The 22,920-nt window shown below is 44.9% G+C and overlaps 1 protein-coding gene across 2 annotated transcripts in view; it reads left to right on the top strand.

The window, feature by feature from the left end:
• Positions 1-22,920, top strand: part of LOC311234047 (ubiquitin carboxyl-terminal hydrolase 54-like) — a 121,904-nt gene that overhangs the window by 51,450 nt on the left and 47,534 nt on the right. The window contains exons 7-11 of one of the 2 annotated variants that reach the window (XM_084321137.1): positions 3,990-4,136; positions 6,652-6,801; positions 13,129-13,297; positions 14,544-14,741; positions 15,841-15,975. In XM_084321137.1, the coding sequence (XP_084177263.1) occupies positions 3,990-4,136; positions 6,652-6,801; positions 13,129-13,297; positions 14,544-14,741; positions 15,841-15,975 (799 nt within the window). The remainder of the gene's footprint in view (positions 1-3,989; positions 4,137-6,651; positions 6,802-13,128; positions 13,298-14,543; positions 14,742-15,840; positions 15,976-22,920) is intronic. The other variant, XM_084321138.1, reaches the window with a different exon arrangement.

Genomic DNA, 22,920 nt, shown 5'->3' with positions numbered 1-22,920 from the left:
CATTGAAAGAGATCATCATGCCGCCGGTCCAGGTATTAACCTCTTAACATGCACACAGAAAAGCGGCTTGAACTTGAGGACTACCCACTTTGGTAGCACTTTATAATAACACCCTGTTATAATACATTTATACGGTATTTGTAGATAATGAACTAATCATGAACAAACCATTTATATACATTCATAAATGATTATTAAATCATTTATAACTATTTGTATACCATTTACAAAGTATTTATAACGCATTAGTGGATAATGAACTAATCATGAACAAAACCATTTACAACTGATTAGTACATCATTTGTAAATGTACTCGTTTAAAATTCTATCTGTTGGTAACTTTTTTCCACATGATCAACCTTATTTGTTCATTATTAGTGCAACATTTAATAATGATATCTAATGTGTAGTAACACATTTGTAGATGCTTTGAAAAATGGATATGAAAAAACTGTATTACACATGTGTTAATGATGAATAGTGTTCACTTTAGATTAGGGCACACATTAGCATCTGCAAATGATTTATAGATCTTTTATGAATGTCTAACAAATCATACAACAAATAGTAGGCCTATAGTAGTTTTTTCATATCCATTTTTCAAAGCATCTACAAATGTGTTACTACACATTAGATATCATTATTAAATGTTGCACTAATAATGAACAAATAAGGTTGATCATGTGGAAAAAAGTTACCAACAGATCGAATTTTAAACAAGTACATTTACAAATGATGTACTAATCAGTTGTAAATGGTTTTGTTCATGATTAGTTCATTATCCACTAATGCGTTATAAATACTTTGTAAAGGGTATACAAATATAGTTATAAATGATTTAATAATCATTTATGAATGTATATAAATGGTTTGTTCATGATTAGTTCATTATCCACTAATGCGTTATAAATACTTTGTAAATGGTATACAAGTATAGTTATAAATGATTTAATAATCATTTATGAATGTATATAAATGGTTTGTTCATGATTAGTTCATTATCTACAAATACCTTATAAATGTATTATAACAGGGTGTTATTATAAAGTGCTACCCATACTTTTTTGGAAAAGCTTATCTTTAGGGGCGGCTGAGTGGCGCAGTGGGCAAGGCGCTCACCACTAACGCAGGATATACTGGTATCGAGCCCAGCTCTCGGCGTTGCTACTGGCTTGGCCGGCCGTCATACTAACACAATTGGCAGTGTTAGAGGGTGGGAAAGCCGGTGGGTGGGGATTGGACGTTGTGGACAGCGACTCCTACAGGTCGGTTGGGTGACGCCTGTACAGCAGAAACAGGAAGTGACGGGGGCAGCGTGAGCCTCCCACGCATTACTCCTCGCCACTGAGATTTCGAGCTGTCTGGTGAAAAGATGCGACGGCTGCCTCCTCGTGTACCGGAGGGGACATGTGATGCAAGGCTTCTATCCTCACTACAGCCGACCAGTGGGAGGCATAGTCTAGCAACGTTCAAGACAGGGGAGGGAATAATTGGAATTACGAAATTGGGATGGGAGAAAAATTGAAAAATAAGGAGAAAAAGTGGATTAAAAAAAACGTAACTTTATGCTTATAGCGGGCGGCTACGTGGCGCAGTGGGCAAGGCGCTCGCAACGAATGCTGGAGACCGGGCTCGAACAGGATGCCTCCTGTTCGAGCCCCGCTCTCCACATTGCTTTCAGTTTAGCTCGTCGTCCACAGTAATACACATTGGCCGTATTACGGGGAGGGAAACTGAAGGGTGGGGATCGGGCGTTGTGGACAGCGACTCCTACAGGTCGGTTGGTGCGCCTGCGCAGTAGAATCAAGAAGCGACGGGGGCGGGGCCCCTCCAGAGCCCAGACCCCCGACGCTGAAAGATCGAGCCGCGCAGGGTATCGGAGGGGTCTCGTGCTATGTATGACTTAGTCCACATTGCAGCCGGCTTGTGGGAGGCAAGAAACAACGTTTGAAGACAGGTTGAATTGGACGATATGAAAATTGGGATAGGAGAAAAAATAGAAAATGGGAGAAAAAGTGGATAAAAAAAAATGTATGCTTATAGCACATACATAAGCCTGGTCTCTTTTGAAAGATAACATTCTGAAGTTACTGCCGTAATGCAAATTCACTTTTAGTGCTAATGAAATAGAGTAACATAGGGCTGAACTTGAGTTGAACTTGAACTTGTGTAATCACATTTTTCTGTAGCAGTTGCAATTTATTTTATTTATTTATTTATTTATTTATTTTTATATATTTATATATTTATTTATTCTCTTTTTCCCCCTTTCTTTTTCCGTTTTTCTCCCATCCCAATGTTAGTCGTTATGCCAATTCCCAATCCCCTACCTGGTCGTTGCGTGCTCTGCCCCCCTACCGTCGGTCCGGGAGGGCGGAGACTATCACATGCTTCCTCCGACACATGTGTAGCCAATCCCCACTTCTTTTCACCTGGCAGCGCGGACTCTAACTGGGGGAGTGTAACGTGTGGAGGACACTACCTCCCCCAGGATCCGACCTCGCTGTGCAGGCGCCCCGACCGATCTGTAGGAGTCGCTGTTTTACCACGACCAGGACCCAGCCTCGCCGGGTTTTCCCCACCCTCTAACACTGCCAATTGTGTTAGTATGGACGGTCGGCCAACCCGGATTCATTCAGAGTTTTTTTTCACTTCTGGTTTTCGCTCGTCACCTTTCTGGAAAGCTACATTCACTGGCTACAACCCTGACCAATAATTCACTGAACTGAACAATCACCTCCCCCCTATTGCCACCACATCTACATCTACCTCACTATAATATTGTATGTGCAATATGACAGATGTTGGGACATGAGCAATAATGCAATAATGGTATTCGTGCAATATTTTCTGCCGATGTGCAATATTTATGTTCTACTGTGATGATTTTGCAATGCTTTTTTTTCTTCTTTTTTTTTAACCTTTTTAATGTTCCTGTGAATAAGTGCATAATAAGCAGAGGGTATGTGTGGGTACATGAATGTGTGGTGTGTCAGGGAGTATGGGTACAACACATGTATGTATGGTAGTGTGTCTATAAGTACATCATGGATGTGTTGTGTGGTAGAGTGGGTATGTAGGTGCTGCACGAACCAATCTCGTTGTACTGTATTGTGCAATGACAATAAAGCTCTACTTCTACTGATTGACAGTTTTAGAGCGTCGGGAGTCCGGGGTGGTAATCTGACGCTTGCGCGTAAAAAGTTGCACGCCTGACATCGTCATGTAACTCGAGAACCGAGGCATGGATTTGGTCGAGTGAGGTCGAACGGCAACAAATAGGGCTTTAATTCTATATATAATATGTTCGGCGGAAAATGCAGCCCAGAGCCGCTAGACGCTCGAAAAGTGCCGTGACTTTGGTCTGTTCCGCCGGCGGGCACGACGGCCCAGGCCAGGGCCGTTGTATGTTAAGAGGTAACACTACCCAGTCTTTTTAGGAATACTGTCCACAATCCTCTATTTTAACATCATATGCCATGGCTACGCTTTTGTTTCCTTTGGATTATGGATTGGGCCTTTAATCCCGCCCTGGTTTAGACGATCTAAAGGGGACCAAGGTACCCCGACATGAGATGGCTTCAACATATTACAAGTCTAATATGAAACCGAACTATCCCACAGACGGACAAGAGAGTTGGATCATTTGAAATCGAAGCCAGACCGTGATGTTATCCAGTTCAGATTTTAAGGCTCCTTAACTCTTGTTAAATTAAAAAGTGTATCTGTGAAGCCTCTTTGTTCCCCCAAAGAACTGTCTTCACAATTTATGGCAAATTTGGCGTACTGAAGAAAAGTTGCCCATTGAGGCAGGGCCCTGTCTCTGGGAAACACACTCCATGGTGTGTGTGTCTGTGCGTTCATGCACGAGTGATCTCATGTAGAGGTAGGGGGGGAGGGCACTACTTAGTAGAACAAGGTCAAGATGGCAGGTGTGTGTAGTAGCAGAAGTACCTCTCTTACTCTCCTAACCTCCCCCCTATCTCAGGGTAACTGTGGGGAGAAGCTCCGTATACGACGGGTGCTGATGAACTCTCCAGAGATCATCACTATTGGTCTGGTGTGGGACTCTGATCACTCCGACCTGGCAGAGGACGTCATCCACAGTCTGGGGACCTGTCTCCGTCTGGGGGATGTAAGGACACACACACACACACACGCACGCACGCACGCACACACCACACACACACACACAGATTTTAAATCTTTGATTTGAATCCGCAGATCAAATCACATAAGATAAGATGGTCCTTTATTATTAACACACACACACACACACACACACACACACACAACACACACACACACACACACACACACATGTGCACATGCACACACAAACAAGGTAGACTATATATAGAAGCACATATTTTAGACGCAGCTAGACTCATTACACATGCACGCAAACACACACACACACACACACACTACCGTCTGACACTGTGATTGTTATTTGTGTATTGTTGTTATTTGGTATATTGTACAGGACTGTAACATTGTCTTATTGTATAGCATTTAATGTTTCTGTATAGTATTTTATGTTTCTCTTTTATTACTTGTGATTTTATTACTGCACCATAGGTTTAAAGGTCCCATGTCTTATAAATGGCCTTTTCCAGTGTTTAGCATTGTTTTATAGCAATGGGGGTTAGTATCAATGGGTCTGTCTCTAATTACCATTTTGGCGGATTGCTCTAATTCAGGTGAGACAATCTCCTCCCCCAGTGAATTAGGTCATTCTGATTTGACTCGCAATGCGACGTAGCAAGGAGCTGATTGAGCTGATTGTGATCTGATTGGCTCTGTGGTTGGAGCCAATGCCGGCTCTGTGGTTGTAGTCACCGCCCACAATCAACAATTCGCTCAACAACAGAGCGAGTGGAATTACTTCCTGAAACAGAGGGTGCCGACAGACAGCAGAGAACGAGCGAGAGAGAGGGAGAGAGATGGAGAGGGAGAGAGAGAGGGAGAGAGAGAGGGACCGCGCGCAGGAGTGTGTGTAAATGTGTGTGCGCGCGGCGATGGTTCTTCTCCCCCACAGTCGAGAGCACTCGCATATATCACTGTCAAAATATCTTTTATGCTTTTAGCCACTTGTCTAACTAGTAGCCACTTGTCTAACTAGTAGCCACTTGTCTAACTAGTAGCCACTTGTCTAACTAGTAGCCACTTCTCTAACTAGTAGGGATGCCCCGATCACGTTTTTTGCCACCGATCACCGATTGTCGTGAGCCATATCGGCTGATACCGATCCGATACCGATAGTTTTTGATAAAAAAAAATTAAAATTATTATATATATATATATATTATATAATTAGACTTGTACTTGTATTATCTGCGAGACATCGCCACCACGCAACAAGCTCCACTGTCTGTGTGTACTCGAGTAGCCTCCAGCTACGGCCAGGATTCTCCGGAGCTGCAGCTGGACCCTATACTCGAGTAGCCTCGAGCTACGGCCAGGATTCTCCGGAGCTGCAGCTGGACCCTATCGATCACATTCAACAACATGCCCTCAGCTCGAATACGCGTCGAATCAGTGTTATAAGACATTGATATCAGGAGCTATCTGTAGCTACTGCTAGCCGGATATATAACGGTAATACAACGCCTCAGTGAACTATTTAGTTCAATGGGACATTTCGTTTTGAACAGTGAACTAACTTGTGCTAACGTGAGCTAACAGAGGTATCATACACGTCTCTACTAGACTATTGCTGGAGCATTTGTTGATATCAGGAGCTATCAGTAGCTAGCCAGCTAGATACCGTTCGGTTAGACAATGCCTCATCATGTATTAAACTAAAAGTGAATAGTTGACTGGGTCATTTTGTAATGGTAGCTAACGTTAGCTCAGGGAGACGCCGTCCTCCCGTCCCACTAGACTAGACTAGACTAGACCCGTGTTTACATGCGTGCGGGAGGGGCTGGAGGGAGGAGCAGACGCCGCACCACCCGGTGTCTGAGACAGAACTCAGCGAGTGAGATCGGTTTTGACGATCGGCGAAAATAAAGCATTATCACCGATCACTGATCGCATATTTATACTGATTATTGGCCGATAACGATCGGTGGCCGATCGATCGGGGCATCCCTACTAACTAGTAGACACTTCTCTAACTAGTAGACACTTTTCTAACTAGTAGCCACTTGTCTAACTAGTAGACACTTCTCTAACTAGTCGGATACTTCTCTAACTAGTAGCCACTTGTCTAACTAGTAGCCACTTGTCTAACTAGTAGCCACTTGTCTAACTAGTCGGACACTTGTCTAACTAGTCGGACACTTCTCTAACTAGTCGGACACTTCTCTTACTTTCAGGAAAAGTGATAAAGTGAATGTTATTATTATTAATGCTCTCTCTCTCACACTCCCTCTCTCTCACTCTCCCTCTCTCTTCGTCTCTCTCTCCCTCTCTCTCCCTCTCTCTCCCTCTCTCTCCTTCTCTCTCACTCACTCTCTCTCTCTCTCTCTCTCTCCCTCTCCCTCTCCCTCTCCCTCTCCCTCTCCCTCTCCCTCTCCCTCTCCCTCTCCCTCTCCCTCTCCCTCTCCCTCTCTCTCACTCTCACTCTCACTCTCACTCTCACTCTCACTCTCACTCTCTCTCCCTCTCCCTCTCTCTCTCTCTCTCCATCTCCCTCTTTTTAGTTGTTCTACCGTGTGACAGAGGACAAGGCCCGACAGGCAGAGCTCTACCTAGTGGGCATGGTCTGCTACTACGGCAAACACTACTCCACGTTCTTCTTCCAGACTAAGATACGCAGGTGGATGTACTTTGACGACGCCCATGTCAAAGAGGTACGAGATGACTGGCGATTCTCTCTCCAGAAATGTGTTTTGGTGTAGAGAAACCTTCAGAGAGCCCTCTGGAACATGACCTCTCCACTGAGTTAGTGGGATGTAGAATAGTACTAGTATTTATTTAACATACAACTTGTAGTAAACACATGGTGGTCCCAGGATCTTAACACAGATACTTGTGTTGCTCTCTCTCTCATTTATATAGTGCTTTTATCCAAAGTGCTTTACAATTTTGCCCCTTTTACTTTAAATATTATCCCTGGTACATACAAACACATCAACAGCATTGCATAGACATGCACTTTCTATGCACTTTCTATGCACATGCACAAGGAGGATAGGTTGACCGTACAACCATGCACATATGCATGCACACACATATAAACACAGACAATACAGCCATGTACATATTATGCATGCACACACATATTAACACAGACAATACAGCCATGCACATATTATGCATGCACACACATATTAACACAGACAATACAGCCATGCACATATGCATGCACACACATATAAACACAGACAATACAGCCATGCACATATATGCATGCCACACATATTAACACAGAGAATACAACCATGCACATATATGCATGCACACTAAGGCTGTCAATGGATTAAAATATTTAATCTGATTAATCGCATGATTGTCCATAGTTAACTCGCGATTAATCGTAAATTAATCGCATATTTTTTATCTGTTCTAAATCTACCTTAAACTGATCTTTTTCAAGTTGTATTACTCTTATCAACATGAGAGTCGACAAATGCTTGCTTTATGCAAAAGATTCATGTTTATTTATTGCCACAATGAGAAATACTGTCCAGAATCTTCAAGTACCGTAACTAAGATGTGCAAACTGCATTGTAAATCTTTTTTTTTATATATAAAAAAAAAAAAAAATGCAGATGGGCATACCAATTTACTAACTGTAACATTACATACCGGTAGTAATGATTACTAATACAGCAGTGTGTTGAACTTTACACTTGAACTATTCATCCCCATTTTTTGTTTGTTTAAGCAGCCATTTAACACAAAAGCATAATAATAATAATAATAATAATAATAATAATAATACATTTTATGTATGACCCTCATGCATTGCAAATTTGCATACAATTCAAAACAAACTAAATAACTTAAAAGAAAATAATAATTTAAAACAATTAATAAAGTGTGCATGAAATAATAGGGGAAAGAAAAAGTTAGGAACTTGTTACATTCACCCACACAAGGGACCCCCTCTCTCTCTCACACACACACTCTCCCAGATCTTTCTCTTTTGCCCCTTCCTCATCTCTCTCACCTCTCTCTCTCTCTCTCTCTCTCTCTCTCTCTCTCTCTCTCTCTCTGTGTTTCTCTCTCTCCACCACCTTTTTATCTCCTCTCTCACTATCTCCACTACCTTTCTCTGTTTCTCTCTCGCTACCACCTTTTTCTCTCCTATCTCACTCTCTCTCCACTAACTCTGTCTCTCTGTCTCTCTCTCTGTCTCTCTCTCTCTCTCTCTCTCTCTCTCTCTCTCTCTCTCTCTCTCTCTCTCTCTCTCTCTCTCTCTCTCTCTCTCTCTCTCTCTCTCTCTCTCTCTCTCTCTCACACACACTGGGGGAGGATGTTCCTTTCAGTCTCAACATGGAAACACCTGCTGTCATCCCCTTGTCCAACAGTGGGGGTCTCCTCGCTTTATTCACACTGCATGCACACACACACACACACACACACACACACACACACACATACACACACACACACACACACACTCCAAATTGAATCTGCCACACAACACCATGATGGAACATGGAACTGTCATATCTAGCTTGTCAGCATTGTTGAAATTCTTCAACCAATAGGACCAGGTTCACAGCTTGCAACGGTAAAGAGATAGGCCTTCAGTGGGACGTGCAGTGATGGAGTTATTGTAAAGACTTTTACATTAACGTTCTGACGGTGACATCTACTGGCTTTATCAGAAGCATCGTCTACACTTAAGAACATCTTCTAATTAATTTCAAATCAGGACTAGATTAACCTTTTCAAATTAGTACAAGGTTGGGTTGGTGTTTCAAACTGCCTCAAGTAACAACAAAGCATTCAAACAGATTTACTTTGAACTCAAGTTACAGAAAATAATGATCCAATAAGACCTTCCTTCTGTATTGTGTGTGTGTGTGTGTGTGTGTGTGTGTGTGTGTGTGTGTGTGTATAGTGTGTGTGTGTGGTGTGTGTACTGTATATGGATAATATGGTGTGTATATGGATAGTATTAGTGTGTGTGTATATGGATAGTATGTGTGTGTGTATATGGATAGTATGGTGGTGTGTGTGTGTGACTGTGTGTAAATGGATAGTATGGTGTGTGTATATGGATAGTATGTGTGTGTGTATATGGATAGTATGTGTGTGTGTATATGGATAGTATGGTGGTGTGTGTGTGTGACTGTGTGTAAATGGATAGTATGGTGTGTGTATATGGATAGTATGGTGTGTGTGTGTGTGTGTGTTTATGGATAGTATGGTGTGTGTGTATAGGGATAGTATGTTGTGTATGGAGGTGTGTGTGTGTGTGTGTGTTTTTATGGATAGTATGGTGTGTGTATAGGGATAGTATGTTGTGTATGTATATGGATAGTATGGAGGTGTGTGTGTGTTTATGGATAGTATGGTGTGTGTATAGGGATAGTATGTATACAGGGACGCGGGAAGGGGGGGTGCGGGGGGTGCTGCAGCACCCCCTCTCAATTATTGCAAAAAAAAAATATATATATAATTTTTTATTTTTATTTTTTTTGTAGTATTTATATATTTGTATATACTGTAACTGTATAACTGTAACACTGTATATTATAAGTTTATCCTGCTCAAAGCACATCACCATTTTAATATTGTGTGTATTGAGCCGTACTGTATTGTAGCCATTCTCCAATCTGTTAAATAAAGTTTTCATTCATTCATTACACTACTGTATGTACACAATCATACGTGTAAAACCGAGTAGATTTTCGAGTGATGACAGACTGTCACAGACTGATTGAATGACAGGTGAAACAACTAATTGTATTCACCTCCTGTCTCCCGCCCTTCCCACGCGCCACGAACCACTGAGCTACTGTGATACAGTGCTTGCGCAGTCAGTCGATTTGAGCTAGTAGTCAGACTTTGCTAGCACAGAATGTCTCACTCGCAGAAAAGAAAAATATCAGATTTATTTTCGAAACGTCCCGCCGGTCCCAGTGACAGTCCCACTAAATCTGATAAACGTCAGAGAGAGACAGAGACGACAGGTTCAGCCTCAGCATCAGGTATTGAAGAGTTAACTGAGTCTGTTCCCCTATACCCATTACCCCCCCTCGGGCGCCAGGGGCTTCCACTGAGGGGTGATGCAAATAGGGATGGGGTGTTATGGCAGCTCATGATGGAAAGAGTGCGCACCGAGTCTGATCCCGAGTTGAAGAATTGGTTCCAAACGAGAGACAACTGGATGTCCAACAACATCCAAAACGAAATCTTACAGCTGCTTGCCCATGATATTCAGCGACAAATTAGAGGCAAAGCATCCAAAAGCCCAATCTTTGGCTTGAGCGCTGACGGAACCACTGATGTCACTCACTGGAAAAGAACAATTCTCGTGTAATATACAGTTAGCCGATGACAACTTGGAAGCTCAGAACTTCTTTTGGGGTTTTTACAATGCCCGGCCCAGACACAACAGCCGAGACGCTGTTTTTGTGTATAAAATACTTTTACGCCTCGACCTGCCCATGGAGAGGCTGATAGGATACTGTTTTGACGGGGCCAGCAACATGTCTGGGGGGTACAGGCTAGACCAGGGGTTCCCAAACTTTTCAGGCCGCGACCCAAAAAAAACGGTGTCAGAGAGCCGCGACCCCCACTATTATAGGAGGTAAAAAAAATTATTTTAAATGGAAATGTATGGTTGAAACATGCAAACGTTCAAACGCACACACACTAATAAGCATTGGAGGCTTTTAACCAGGGCCGGACTGGGGAAATCATTCAGGCCAGGAAATATAGCCCCAGTCAGGCCACTTTTTAAGCAGGGGGTCTGGGGGTCCCCCACCAGGAATTTCTTTGTTACAAAGACTTAATTTCCTGCATTCTGGTGCAGGCATTTTTTTTATTTGTACCCTTTAAATGCCAGTGTTTGTGATGGCATCACAACTTATTGTTAAAAAACAGGCTAGCATATGTATGATTAGCAACAACACAGATTTTTATGGATTTTCAGTTTTTTGTAATTGATAAATACAATATTTTATTCAACTTCAGCCCTGATCATAACACCACATATTCATTTTATAATTCTAACCCTTTAAATGCCAGTGTGTGTGATGGCATATATTTGTAATATATCAAATGCAAAGTACATTTTTCTGGGGGGGATTATTACAGGCTAGCATGTGTCAATGATTAGCAGTTTTTCGTAAGGATCCCGCCTCCACCAATCACATGCGGCTCCCTTTGTGTGTGTGTGAGAGCAAGAGAGAGAGAGAGAGAGAGAGATAGTTCTCCAACTTGTGTAAGTTGCAGTGATCTCCTGGTTGTTCCCCACCTAGGTTATCTAACTATTGCACTGGTGCAAATAGAAACACTGGCCTGGCCTGCTTCTAAGTTCAGTGGCCTGACCGAAAAAAAAAAATCTGGCGACCCCCCAGCACCCCCTGCCGTTTTATAGTTCCCGCGTGCCTGTATGTATATATGGATAGTATGGAGGTGTGTGTGTGTTTATGGATAGTATGGTGTGTGTATAGGGATAGTATGTTGTGTATGTATATATGGATAGTATGGAGGTGTGTGTGTGTTTATGGATAGTATGGTGTCTGTATAGGGATAGTATGTTGTGTATGTATATGGATAGTGTGGGGTGTATTATGGCATACAAAGAAAAAGGTCATCAGAATCAACATTGATTGGTTGGTTCCAGTGTTATGGACAGCAATGCGAACTCTGATTGGTTCAGCGACTAATCTCATTTTGAGGCTACCTGTGTGTGTGCATGTGTGTGTGTGTGGGGGTGTGTGTGTGTGTGTGTGTGTGCGTGCGCGCGTGCATGCATGTGCATGCATGTGTTTGTACTGTGTGTGTGTGTTTGAGTATGTGTGTGTTTGTTCTGTGTGTGCATGTGGAAAGGCCTGTAGATGAGAAAGAGAAGGGAGGATATGGACAGGAAGTGACCTCATGCTGTACTTAGTGGCCTTCCAGTAAGTTTTCTCTTCCCACCTTCTTTCTCCTCCTTTTCCTTCCCGTACATAATGTCCCTCCCCCATCCCTTCGTTTACACTCCTTTAATGTCTTTGTGGTTTCACCTTCTTTAGAATGTCACTCCTTCTCTCCTCTTCTCTGAGTCACCTCCCACACTCTCCTCCTTTGCCTATATCATCTCCTCCCCCTCTCCTCACCTACTTTCTGTAAATCATCTCCTCTTTCTCTCTCTCTCTCTCTCCCCCTTATTATTCATTCCTCTGCCTCGTTTTATCACTGTGGTCTGATAATGTTAGTGGATGTATGCACACACTGGCTGCTGGACAGTTGCACACAAAGCAGCTTTCTCCCTTTCTCTTTCTCTCTGTCTCTCTCTTTCTCTCTCTCTCTCTCTGGCTCTGCCCTCGCCTCATCGGTCCAGCCTAAGCCGGCACGTGAGCACCCCTGGCCTGGGACAAAAACTGTCCTGAAAACAAGGATTTCCCTCTATTGTCTATCTGGCCAGCTGGACGCAGCGGAGGGTGTGGCCTGGTCCACACACACACACGCACACACTGACACACACACACACACACACGGATGAAAGGATAGGGCTGTCGAGACGTCCTGTTGGAGTTTGCCGGATTGCCGGAGAGGGGAAAGGAGAGGCGTACATGGATTGTTTTGGTATGGAGGTGGAGGCAGTGAGACGGGCTGTGAGAATGGAGGAAGGGCTTCTCTTGACATAACAACTGGCCGCCGTCTGTCGGTGTAAGCCTAACCTGAACCGCTGTCGCCATGTGGGTCATTCTTGACCATTCTGGAACTATTCTAATCGCTATTTTATCGACTGAACTGGTATTCTTTTATGGAGTGCGCGAACATGCTTACAGTGAATCATTGACTTTCAGCTTCTTGTGGACATAAAAGGCACTCTTTTGGGATGTTAGGACATTTTGAGGAAACATCTGTCATGGGTTGAACGTTGACACAGGTTTGATGGGACAGCAGGCGCCAGGCGTCATTGTTAGTCAGTTGATTTAACGTAGATGACATAAGTGAAAATTGCTCTAAATGTCTTCTTTTGTTTGTTATTTTCCCCTGTCCTTTAGATTGGGCCCAAGTGGAAGGAGGTGGTGTCTCGCTGTATCAAGGGCCACTACCAGCCACTGCTGCTGCTTTACGCTGACCCCAGGGGAACGCCAGTGTCATTACAGGACCTGCCCTCACGCCTGGATCTTCACCACTTTAACAAGGCTTACTACGACAGCGAGGACTCCGGTAACTACATCTGCTAGTCATGGTACCAATGGTAGTCGTGCTAGTTGTTATAATAGTAGTAGTGTTGTTGGTGGTAGTAGTGGTGGTGACAGTAGTAGCTAGCAGCAGTAATTGTGGTGGTGGTAGTGGTGACAGTAGTAGCTAGCAGTAGTAGTTGTGGTGGTGGTAGTGGTGACAGTAGTAGCTAGCAGTAATTGGGGTGGTGGTATTGGTGACAGTAGTAGCAAGTAGTAGTAGTAATTGTGGTTGTGGTATTGGTGACAGTAGTAGCTAGCAGTAATATGAATTGTGGTGGTGGTAGTGACATTAATAGCTAGCAGTAATTGTGGTGGTGGTAGTGGTGACAGTAGTAGCTACAGTAGCAGTAATTGTGGTGGTGGTAGTGGTAACAGTAGTAGCTAGCAGTAATTGTGGTGGTGGTAGTGGTGACAGTAATAGCTAGCAGTAATTGTGGTGGTGGTAGTGGTGACAGTAGTAGCTAGCAGTAATTGTGGTGGTGGTAGTGGTGACAGTAGTAGCTAGCAGTAATTGTGGTGGTGGTAGTGGTGACAGTAGTAGCTAGCAGTAATTGTGGTGGTGGTAGTGGTGACAGTAGTAGCTAGCAGTAATTGTGGTGGTGGTAGTAGTGGTGACAGTAATAGCTAGCAGTAATTGTGGTGGTGGTAGTGGTGACAGTAGTAGCTAGCAGTAATTGTGGTGGTGGTAGTGGTGACAGTAATAGCTAGCAGTAATTGTGGTGGTGGTAGTGGTGACAGTAGTAGCTAGCAGTAATAGTAGTTGTGGTCACTGGTGGTGATAGTATTAGTAGTAGTAACTCATCAGGGTCTTGAGTAGTAGAGTCTCACTCAACGGTAGAGCGGATAGGATGTCGGAGGAGAGGGTGGAGGGGGATAGGGAGCGCAGGTTGCGTCTGCCTGAGACGGTTTGAAGTTATAATATTAAGAATTGACACTTCCAACATAATGAATTATAGATTTGTGTGCTACATGTGTCTGTGCATTACTTCAACATGTGCATGTGTTTGTCTCCCTGTTTTGTGCATCGCGTTAGCGTGTCTATATTGACACTGAGCTCCGAAAGTATCTTTAACAAGAATGTTTTGGCTCAGTACGCTTAGAACTTTACAACTTTGGATGACAAAATCACTCAGTGGCTATGACATCACAGTACTTCATAGCTTTCATCTCCCGGTATTTCCAGCCATTTTGAATAATTTCTGAGCTAATGTAATTGGTCCACCCACCAGGGCGGGAGCCATCCATCTCCAGCGACACGCGCACCGACTCCTCCACAGACAGCTACTCATACAGGCAGCCCTCCCACTCCCACCATGAGTCGATGGCCAGCCACTTCTCCTCGGACTCCCAGGGAACTGTCATCTGTACCAACCCCCCAGAGCACCACCACGTACCCCACGCCTCGCTCAGCTCCCTGGACACCACAGGTGAGGCTACGGAGGGAGAGCCAGGCACACAGGAGAGGATGATGGGTGACGGAAGGACAAATGGGTGTCTTGTGACACCCCCCCCCCTCTCTACTTAACACCTTGATGCCTCAGACACCAGAGAGACAGATAGATTGTCATGTATATTAACCTCCCTAAGCACTCTCACGCATACACATCAATCAATGTCCCTAAATACCACCGCTAGGAGAACAAAAGGAGTAACAAACAGAGGCATAGATAGATGGATGGATAGATAGATAGCTTTTATTTTATACAAGCTGACAAAGTGAAAGGTATGTTTGAGTGAAAGTTGCAGTAGACTTACTAGACTAAAGGAAGTTTAAAGCATGGATGACTTTCTCCAGACCGCCAAGAGGAGAGACATGAGCTAATTTTAGAAATGCTTCTCCGCTTAAAATACCCCTTTCACCAAACTTAGATTGACATTAAAAGGAATTTGCAGTAAACTGTCTGTCAAAAGGCTTGGACAACTTAACTTAAATAAACTAGGTCACTGTGAATCAGGAGGCTTGTAGGGCTATTAATGATGTTTAGTTACTGACCGTTCTGTCAGATCCAGCACCTAAAGTAATGTCTGTAAGATGTACAGATCAGACTGGCCTCATCAGTTGGATTTTTATGGACAATAATCACACACACACACACACACACACACACACACACACACACACACACACACACACACACACACACACACACACACACACACACACACACACACACACACACACACACACACACACACACACACACACACACACACACACACACACACACACACATTGCCTAATCATGAATTATCTTTTTGTTTTGCATGTGGTAGCCATGGGTAACAGCATCTGGGGTCAAATAACTTTCAGTTCAACAATTTTCATTTAAATTTAATATGGAACGTTTTTTATGGCAAGAGTTTAGAAGAAGATCCATTCCCTATGTGTTGATTATATTGAAAGGGATCCGACCCTTAAGCACTAATGTTTCATTCAATCATGCTTTTCATTCCTTGTTATTCTGTTTTTCCATGTTGTCATAACCTTGTATGTAAACATCCATTGCCGTGCTTCTCGTCACTAAGGCCAAGTGACGGACAGTGAGCAGCGCCAATCTCTGAGGAAGGGAGGTGGGGCCAGCGATAGAAGGCGAAGCTCTAGTCGCCAACGGCGATCTAAACCCGACAACGAGGCTTCCTCGGCTGGTTACCACAGCGAGGGTATGCGGGGCTGGGACAATCACACTCTAGGGGAGCTATGCTAGAATTAGGTTACCAGGACCCAGTAGTTAAACATTTTTAATCTCAATCAGATCCGATCAGATTTTAAAATCCAATTTTTTGTGATCCAGGATCAGACAACTCGGCCAGATTTTGTCCCGGTATTTCAAAGCAATTCAGGATAGGATCACCCTGATCCAGATTCAGACTTTTCAAGATTCCTAGATCCTGAATATCAGTGGTTTAATCCTACCGATTTCCATCTATTGGATATGAAAAATAATACAAGGAAGACAAGAGTCCACATTGCAGAGACATCTATAATGTCTAATTATATATTTTATATAATTATAATTATAATTATATATATATTTAAGGACATAAAATCATAATGGAATTGTAATCAAATAAAATACTCCCACTAGAGTAACAAAAAATTACATTAATTCAAAGGCAGCTGAATCATCCATACGTGCTTTGAGGAGCTGCATTCTACGTTAGGTTTCAGTTTGCTGAAGGTGATGACGGATGATGTGATCTTTTTCTTTGTTGAAGATGTTTTTTCTTTAACACTTTGAGTGCCAGCTATTAGACGAAGCCGTCTGTAGCGAGGCCACCACTAGATAGATAGGGAACGGTCACCTTGTTTGTAGAGCTATAACTATATTCTATATTATAGCTATGGATACAATACTATGGCCCATTTGACATCACATATTTATCATTCAATATGTGAAAAATAATAGATTTTCCCATCCATACGTTCCTGTGTTATACGGTGGTGAATATAAGTATGGGTTTAGAGCAGTCTAGGGTACCGTAAATCCTCTAATAGTGGAGGGTACTCGAATAAAGGATGGGCCTCTTATATAAGCCAGGGGTTTGATACATGGAGACAAATACAGGCCGGCTTCCAATATAAGGTTGCAAAAAAAAGTTACTTTTTAATTTTTCATGCCGTGATATAGAATGAGATAAACTCTTGCCAATGCAAATTAAGTGCTGCCTCCCGCTACACTAAATCCATTAACGTTTCCCTCTCGCTGGCGTTGTCTTTAGCGTTAGCTAACGTCGTCACATCTAGATCTGTGGTGTCGGCTGGACAACGCTGGCTTTGTTTTGCAAACGTTAACATTGGCAGGCGGGGCTGGCGTTGTCCAGTCGGCATCACAGATCATGATGGCTATGATAGCGTCAGCTAAAGCCACTGCATGTTATCATCAACTCGATTCGACTGAGGAAGTCGAGAAGGTAGGTACCACACGCTAAATCGTCCCCGGACCCTGCAACCTATAGACAGTTCCAACTTCAGTGTGTGAATTACGTTAATCCACCACAGTTTCACCCTGACAAAGCAAATACTCATGTGATCTGTATATTTATGTCTAAATAAAATCAATCAATTACAATTGGCCAGTTTGTGAAATGAAGGCCTGCCTCTTATATAAGCCTCTCGCTAATAAAGGCCTGGTGCTCTTTGCAGCTGAGGTAAATACAAGACCCGTCCTATATTTGAGGATTTACAGTAATTCATGAAATGCTGAGTTAGAGCCCTATACGTCCATTCCACTATATATGTTGCCATTTCTTGCCTGTATACGCTATTATCCCGAAATCAAATCTATATCATAGGTTAGGGCTGGGCGATATGGCCTAAAAATAAAATCTCTGATTATAAAAAAAAAATCCGATTTATGATTTTAATTGATTTTTTTCTCTTGAAAACTAGAAATCATTTAAATAACCTTTGTTTTGATTTGACAAAAAAATATCAAACCAAGATGAATTTCCCTATTGGGATTGAAGTGCAAACCTAACTTTCACCAATCTTCACTTACATTTATTAATTTATAAATTTTTATATAATTATATATGTTACAAAGGATCAGATTAAACCGAATATATATATTTATTGATTGATATATATTGCATAGTATTTGTATATCGTTTGATATCCCTTGTATATTCCTTGTACATATACACGGAATATCCCTTTAGCCTATTACAGACCATAATATTTCATTCTCCTATTGGACAGCGGTCCACAGGCGCCAGGGGCCATGCCTCCAGAGTCAGGTTCAAGGCTACCGTCAAGACATGTCTGAACATGCCCGGCCTTGCCCAGGGATACGAGACAGAAATGAGATTGGCACTAGTTTGTTCGCCGTGCATATAAATATGGCGCAGGTGAATACAGAAGCACTTAGTCTTAGAGTTACCCAATAAGTTGAAGCCTCACCCACGATACTCCGTGCGGTGAAGTATGGCCTGTTTGGCCCCAAAATAGAGCATTGAGACCGCGTGCGAATTAATAACTGAATTGTCAGAGTTTGGCGCTATACCGTCGAGTGCGACATATTTCTATTAAGTCAGTAATAGTCTATTTGTGTATAGTGTATCGTGCGGCTAAAGTTCTACAGTGACCAGCATCACCAACGCTTCCTCGTACCAGCTAGAGTGCTTATCCAGGCTGGGCTGCTTTCATGGCGCTTTCACCCGAGGAGACCTAGACGAGAACCGTGTGGACATGTACACTGGATTAATCTACCCGACGACTACATAGCCCTTTGCGGCTGGATTATATTTGTTTTGGTCCTGTGATTTATGGAGCGGAGAATCGCCGACGCCTACACGTGTGGGATTTACCCTGTGAGGAGACCAGTCGAGTCTGCGCCTCAGAGAGCCTGAGGCCGGCTAGCTTTCTTCACTGTGGAGCTACAGTCTACGGAGAACAGCTGTATTCGTCTGTGGATCAAGAGACTATTGCACCGTCTCCTGTACTTGGAGTCTCCTTAGTCATCGTTGACCAGACTCTCTACTACCGACAGATCCTCTACCCCTGCTGGCTTACAACCGGGGGGACCCTTCCAGTATCTCCCGCTATATATTACTAGTGTACCATAGATATAATTCCCTAAGATTCAGGTTGTATAATTACCTCCTGCGTAACCAGAGAATGGACATTCCTTATTGATTTGCCTACGCATATTCCTTTGCCTTATAAGCGCATCCAAAGTATAATAGAGACGTATATTATGTACCTTTTGCTGCAATAAATACTTGATTATACCTTTGTGTGGAACCGATTCAATGTGGGAAGTGTTCATCATATTTATATATCATGTACTGTATGGCCAGTAATTAAAGTACATAAAGCGGTAGTGGTTTAATGATACCATACTTATCAATACAGTCAGGGAATTGTACCCCTCAGTTACAATTGGTCCTTCGAGCCGGAGGGTAACTAGTGTAATATTAATATAGTGGTATTAATATTGACATGGCCTATGATGAACACTCCACAAAACGGTTCTCCTAAAGTAGATCGCCCGCAGCGTAGACGGCAGACACCTCAGTACTTAGAGGATTACGTTGCCAATATACTACCTAGCTTTCTACAGACGGTAAACGCGGAAAAAGTAGATAGTAAAATTATGTCCGACCCTATCGACCAGGCTACCCCGCCAATAGAGGCCCTAGTGGGTTCTAACGTAACTGACCAAGCTCACGGTAGGGACCAGGAGGGACCCGACATGACTTTACCCCCCGCCAAGACCGAAGAAGTAGTCCCCGGAGAGCTCCAGGATAAAGACAGCTCTCCAGGGATGGAACTCTACCCGCTACAAGAAGAGGAGAGCACCCCGGAGATGGATCTCCAGGACTCGCCACAGGAGAACAGATCTCCAACGAGTACTGCCAGGAGCGGATCACCTCAACCAGCGTCTTCCCCCAGCGAGGCGGACAAGATGCTGGCACAGGTATTCCTCGCCAGCCTAGCAGCCTCAACAGAGCGCGATCAACTCCAAGCACAGACGCTTAGTGAGCGCGAACATTCTTCCATGGAAAGAACGCCTTCAAGCGCAGCAACGGAGCGACGAAGATCGTATACGTCTAGAGATTAGACGCCTTCAGACGGAAGAGAATATGGTAAGGGACCGGGCCGAAGCCCAGCGCGCCGCCGCCGAAGCCCAGCGCGCCGCTGCCGGTGCCCAAAGAGAAGCAGAGCGCGACCTCGCTCTCACCAAGCGCGAAGCCGAGCGCGACCGATTACAAGCGCAGATAATGGAGCAGCTGATCACCAGGGCAACACCCCCTCCCTCCGCACGGGGTTCCAGGGCCTCGTCAAGACAAGGGTCAAGGGCACCCTCCCCTACCCGATCAAGCGACCCTGAGCCCGACCACCAGAGAGAGCCTATACCCCCCTCCGAACTCCTTCCCTGACCGGTCCACGCGAGACCCAGCTACAAGGAAGAAACGGTCTACACCGCGGAGAGGCTAAATAGACGACTACAGGATCTAGAGGACCTGCCAGAGGAAGAAGAAGAGGGAGAGGAGGAGAATCAAGCCCGACAGCAGCACAGTACTCCACAGGACCAGGAGGTCCAGTACAGCCCAGGCTCTACCCCCGCGGCTCTGCGCTACAGACCCCCGACTCAATTCACGGGTGAGCTTGACGCACGACCAGCCCCGAGGAACAGCACCTGGATACGCGGGCCATGGTACCCAGCAGGTACCAGCCCACCAAGAGGCGTAAGAGGAGACTCGCCTAGGAGGCCTCTCTTCCAACGCTCACCGATGTGCCAGCCATCCATGGCATCATACATTGGCACACCGACGTTTCCGGACTTCACCCACGAGAACAGAGCACAGTACACGGATCTACGAATGTGCTTAGAGACAATGATGTCCGATGTAGCTGATGAACCGTACAAGTATGCTATCCTACTGAAGCACCTCAAGGTGCCCCGAGCGCACAATATAGCGCTGGCCTATGCCACCTCTACTACCCCATACACAGCGGCTCTAGCAGCACTCGACCAAAGATATGGATGCATATGGGACTACGTAATACAAGAGATAAGGCATATTGACCGCCTACCCCCAGCCACAGACAATCGCTCACTAGATGACCTGTCTATCAAGGTACAATCCCTGGTAGGGATGCTGGGGGCGCAAAGAGAAAAGGGTATGCACGAACTGTACGCGAACTCTAATGTCGAGAGGATTTTAGAGAAGCTTCCGCCCGCCCGACAAGAGCGCTTCAGAGAGACCACCGTGATCCTAACGGTCCCGAGCCATCCCTCCTAGACCTAGCCGACTTCCTGGCGAGAGAAGTCAACAGCCTACGGTTGGATACGTTCATGCGGAGCACCCCAAGCTCCAGAGAGGGACCTAGGAGAGCAAACGATGGCCGCAGATTGGTGACCGTCATGCACCAATCAGAATCAGTACCGAGCAGCAAGAACCACAGTACCCCCTCGATGAAAGAGAAGTGGAAGATGGTGTGCCCGTACTGCGAAAAGGAACACTGGTTGTCACAATGTGACATGTTCAAGAAGATGACCGCCGACGAGGTGAGTCAATGGATAAAGTCCAACCGACGCTGTTACCGATGTGCGCGCAGTCACATGGCAGCCGATTGCCGCTTAAAGAAGAGGTGTAATCGGTGTGACGGAGCCCACCTAGATGTCCTACACGACAGTAACAGAAGAAAGCCTGCACCCTCAAGCAGCACAAAGGCAAGTGTTATGTACATTGACCCCGCCAGCAGCGGGGGCGCCCGGGTGCTCTTAAAGGTGGTCCGCGTAACACTGAGTTACCAAGATAAGGTCATGGACACTTACGCCGTCCTTGACGACGGGTCAGAGAAGACCCTTCTCCTCGCGTCCGCTGCGGCCCAGCTGGGGCTGCGGGGGAGCGAAAACCAGATGACGATTCGGACAATAAGAAGAGATCTAAAGACGATAAAGGGCGAGAATGTCTCCTTCACTATCGCAGCAAGCGGGCAGCCAGAGAGACGTATAGGATTACTAACGCTTTCACCAGCCAAGAAATAGGCCTGTCGCAGTACACCTACCCCATCGCCAAGCTGATGGATAAATATGTGCACCTGCGTCAACTACCTATACCGCTCATAGACGGTGCCACCCCGACCCTGCTGATAGGCTCCGACCATGCAGACCTCATCGTCCCGATAGACCGGGTCCACACAGGGCCCAGAGGCTGTCCTGCAGCAGTCGAGACCCGCCTAGGATGGACATTACAAGGCCCCCTCGCTAAGTCTCTTAACCGAACAGCAGCCACTAACTGCCTCCACTCCAGAGTGACAGAAGAAGACACCACCCTCCTACAGCATGTCGAGAGGCTATGGACACTAGAGACAATGCCCTTTAAGAACGAAAAGAAAGACATTCGTTCCAAGGAAGACATTTACGCTATAGCCCTCCTAGAGCAGGGGACAAAGAGAGTCAAAGTCAACGGAGTGATGAGATACGCAACTCCACTCCTGAGGCGAGAGGGTATGCCTACCTTCCACGCCCCAAAAGAAGCGACGGAGCGGTATCTATTGAACACAGAGCGGCGCCTAGCCAGAGACCCCGCTCAAGAGACGGTGTACCGCGCTGAGATTAACAAGCTAATCACAGCGGGACACATAAAGAAAATTGACACTAAAGAGGCCGATCAGACGACCGAATCATGGTACGTGCCGCACCACAAAGTCCACCACAACGGCAAGGATCGTATTGTGTTCAACTGCAGCTACCAGATCGGATCACAAAATCTGAATAAAGAGCTCTTGCCCGGCCCAACACTCGGCCCCTCTCTACTAGGCGTGTTACTACGTTTCCGCCAAGACAAGGTGGCCATCAGCGGCGACATCAAAGGGATGTTCCTGCAGGTGAGACTAGTGGAGGAGGACAAGCCCCTGCTGCGGTTCCTATGGAGAGAGAGGATCAGGGATGAGCAACCAGCCATCTATCAATGGGAAGTCCTCCCTTTCGGAACCACATGCAGCCCATGCTGTGCTACGTTTGCACTGCAAAAACACGTCGCAGAGGACCCAGCAGCTGATGAAGAGGTCCGACAAAGTGTAGGAAATAGTTTCTACGTGGACAACTGTCTGCAAAGCGTCTCGACGCCAGAAGAAGCCGAGGCCCTTCTACT

Source organism: Notolepis coatsorum (genome assembly GCF_963971535.1).
Source record: "Notolepis coatsorum genome assembly, chromosome: 9".
NCBI lineage: Eukaryota > Metazoa > Chordata > Actinopteri > Aulopiformes > Paralepididae > Notolepis > Notolepis coatsorum.
The sequence above is the reverse complement of the archived record's forward strand: the minus strand, read 5'-3'. Positions and strand labels throughout refer to the sequence as shown.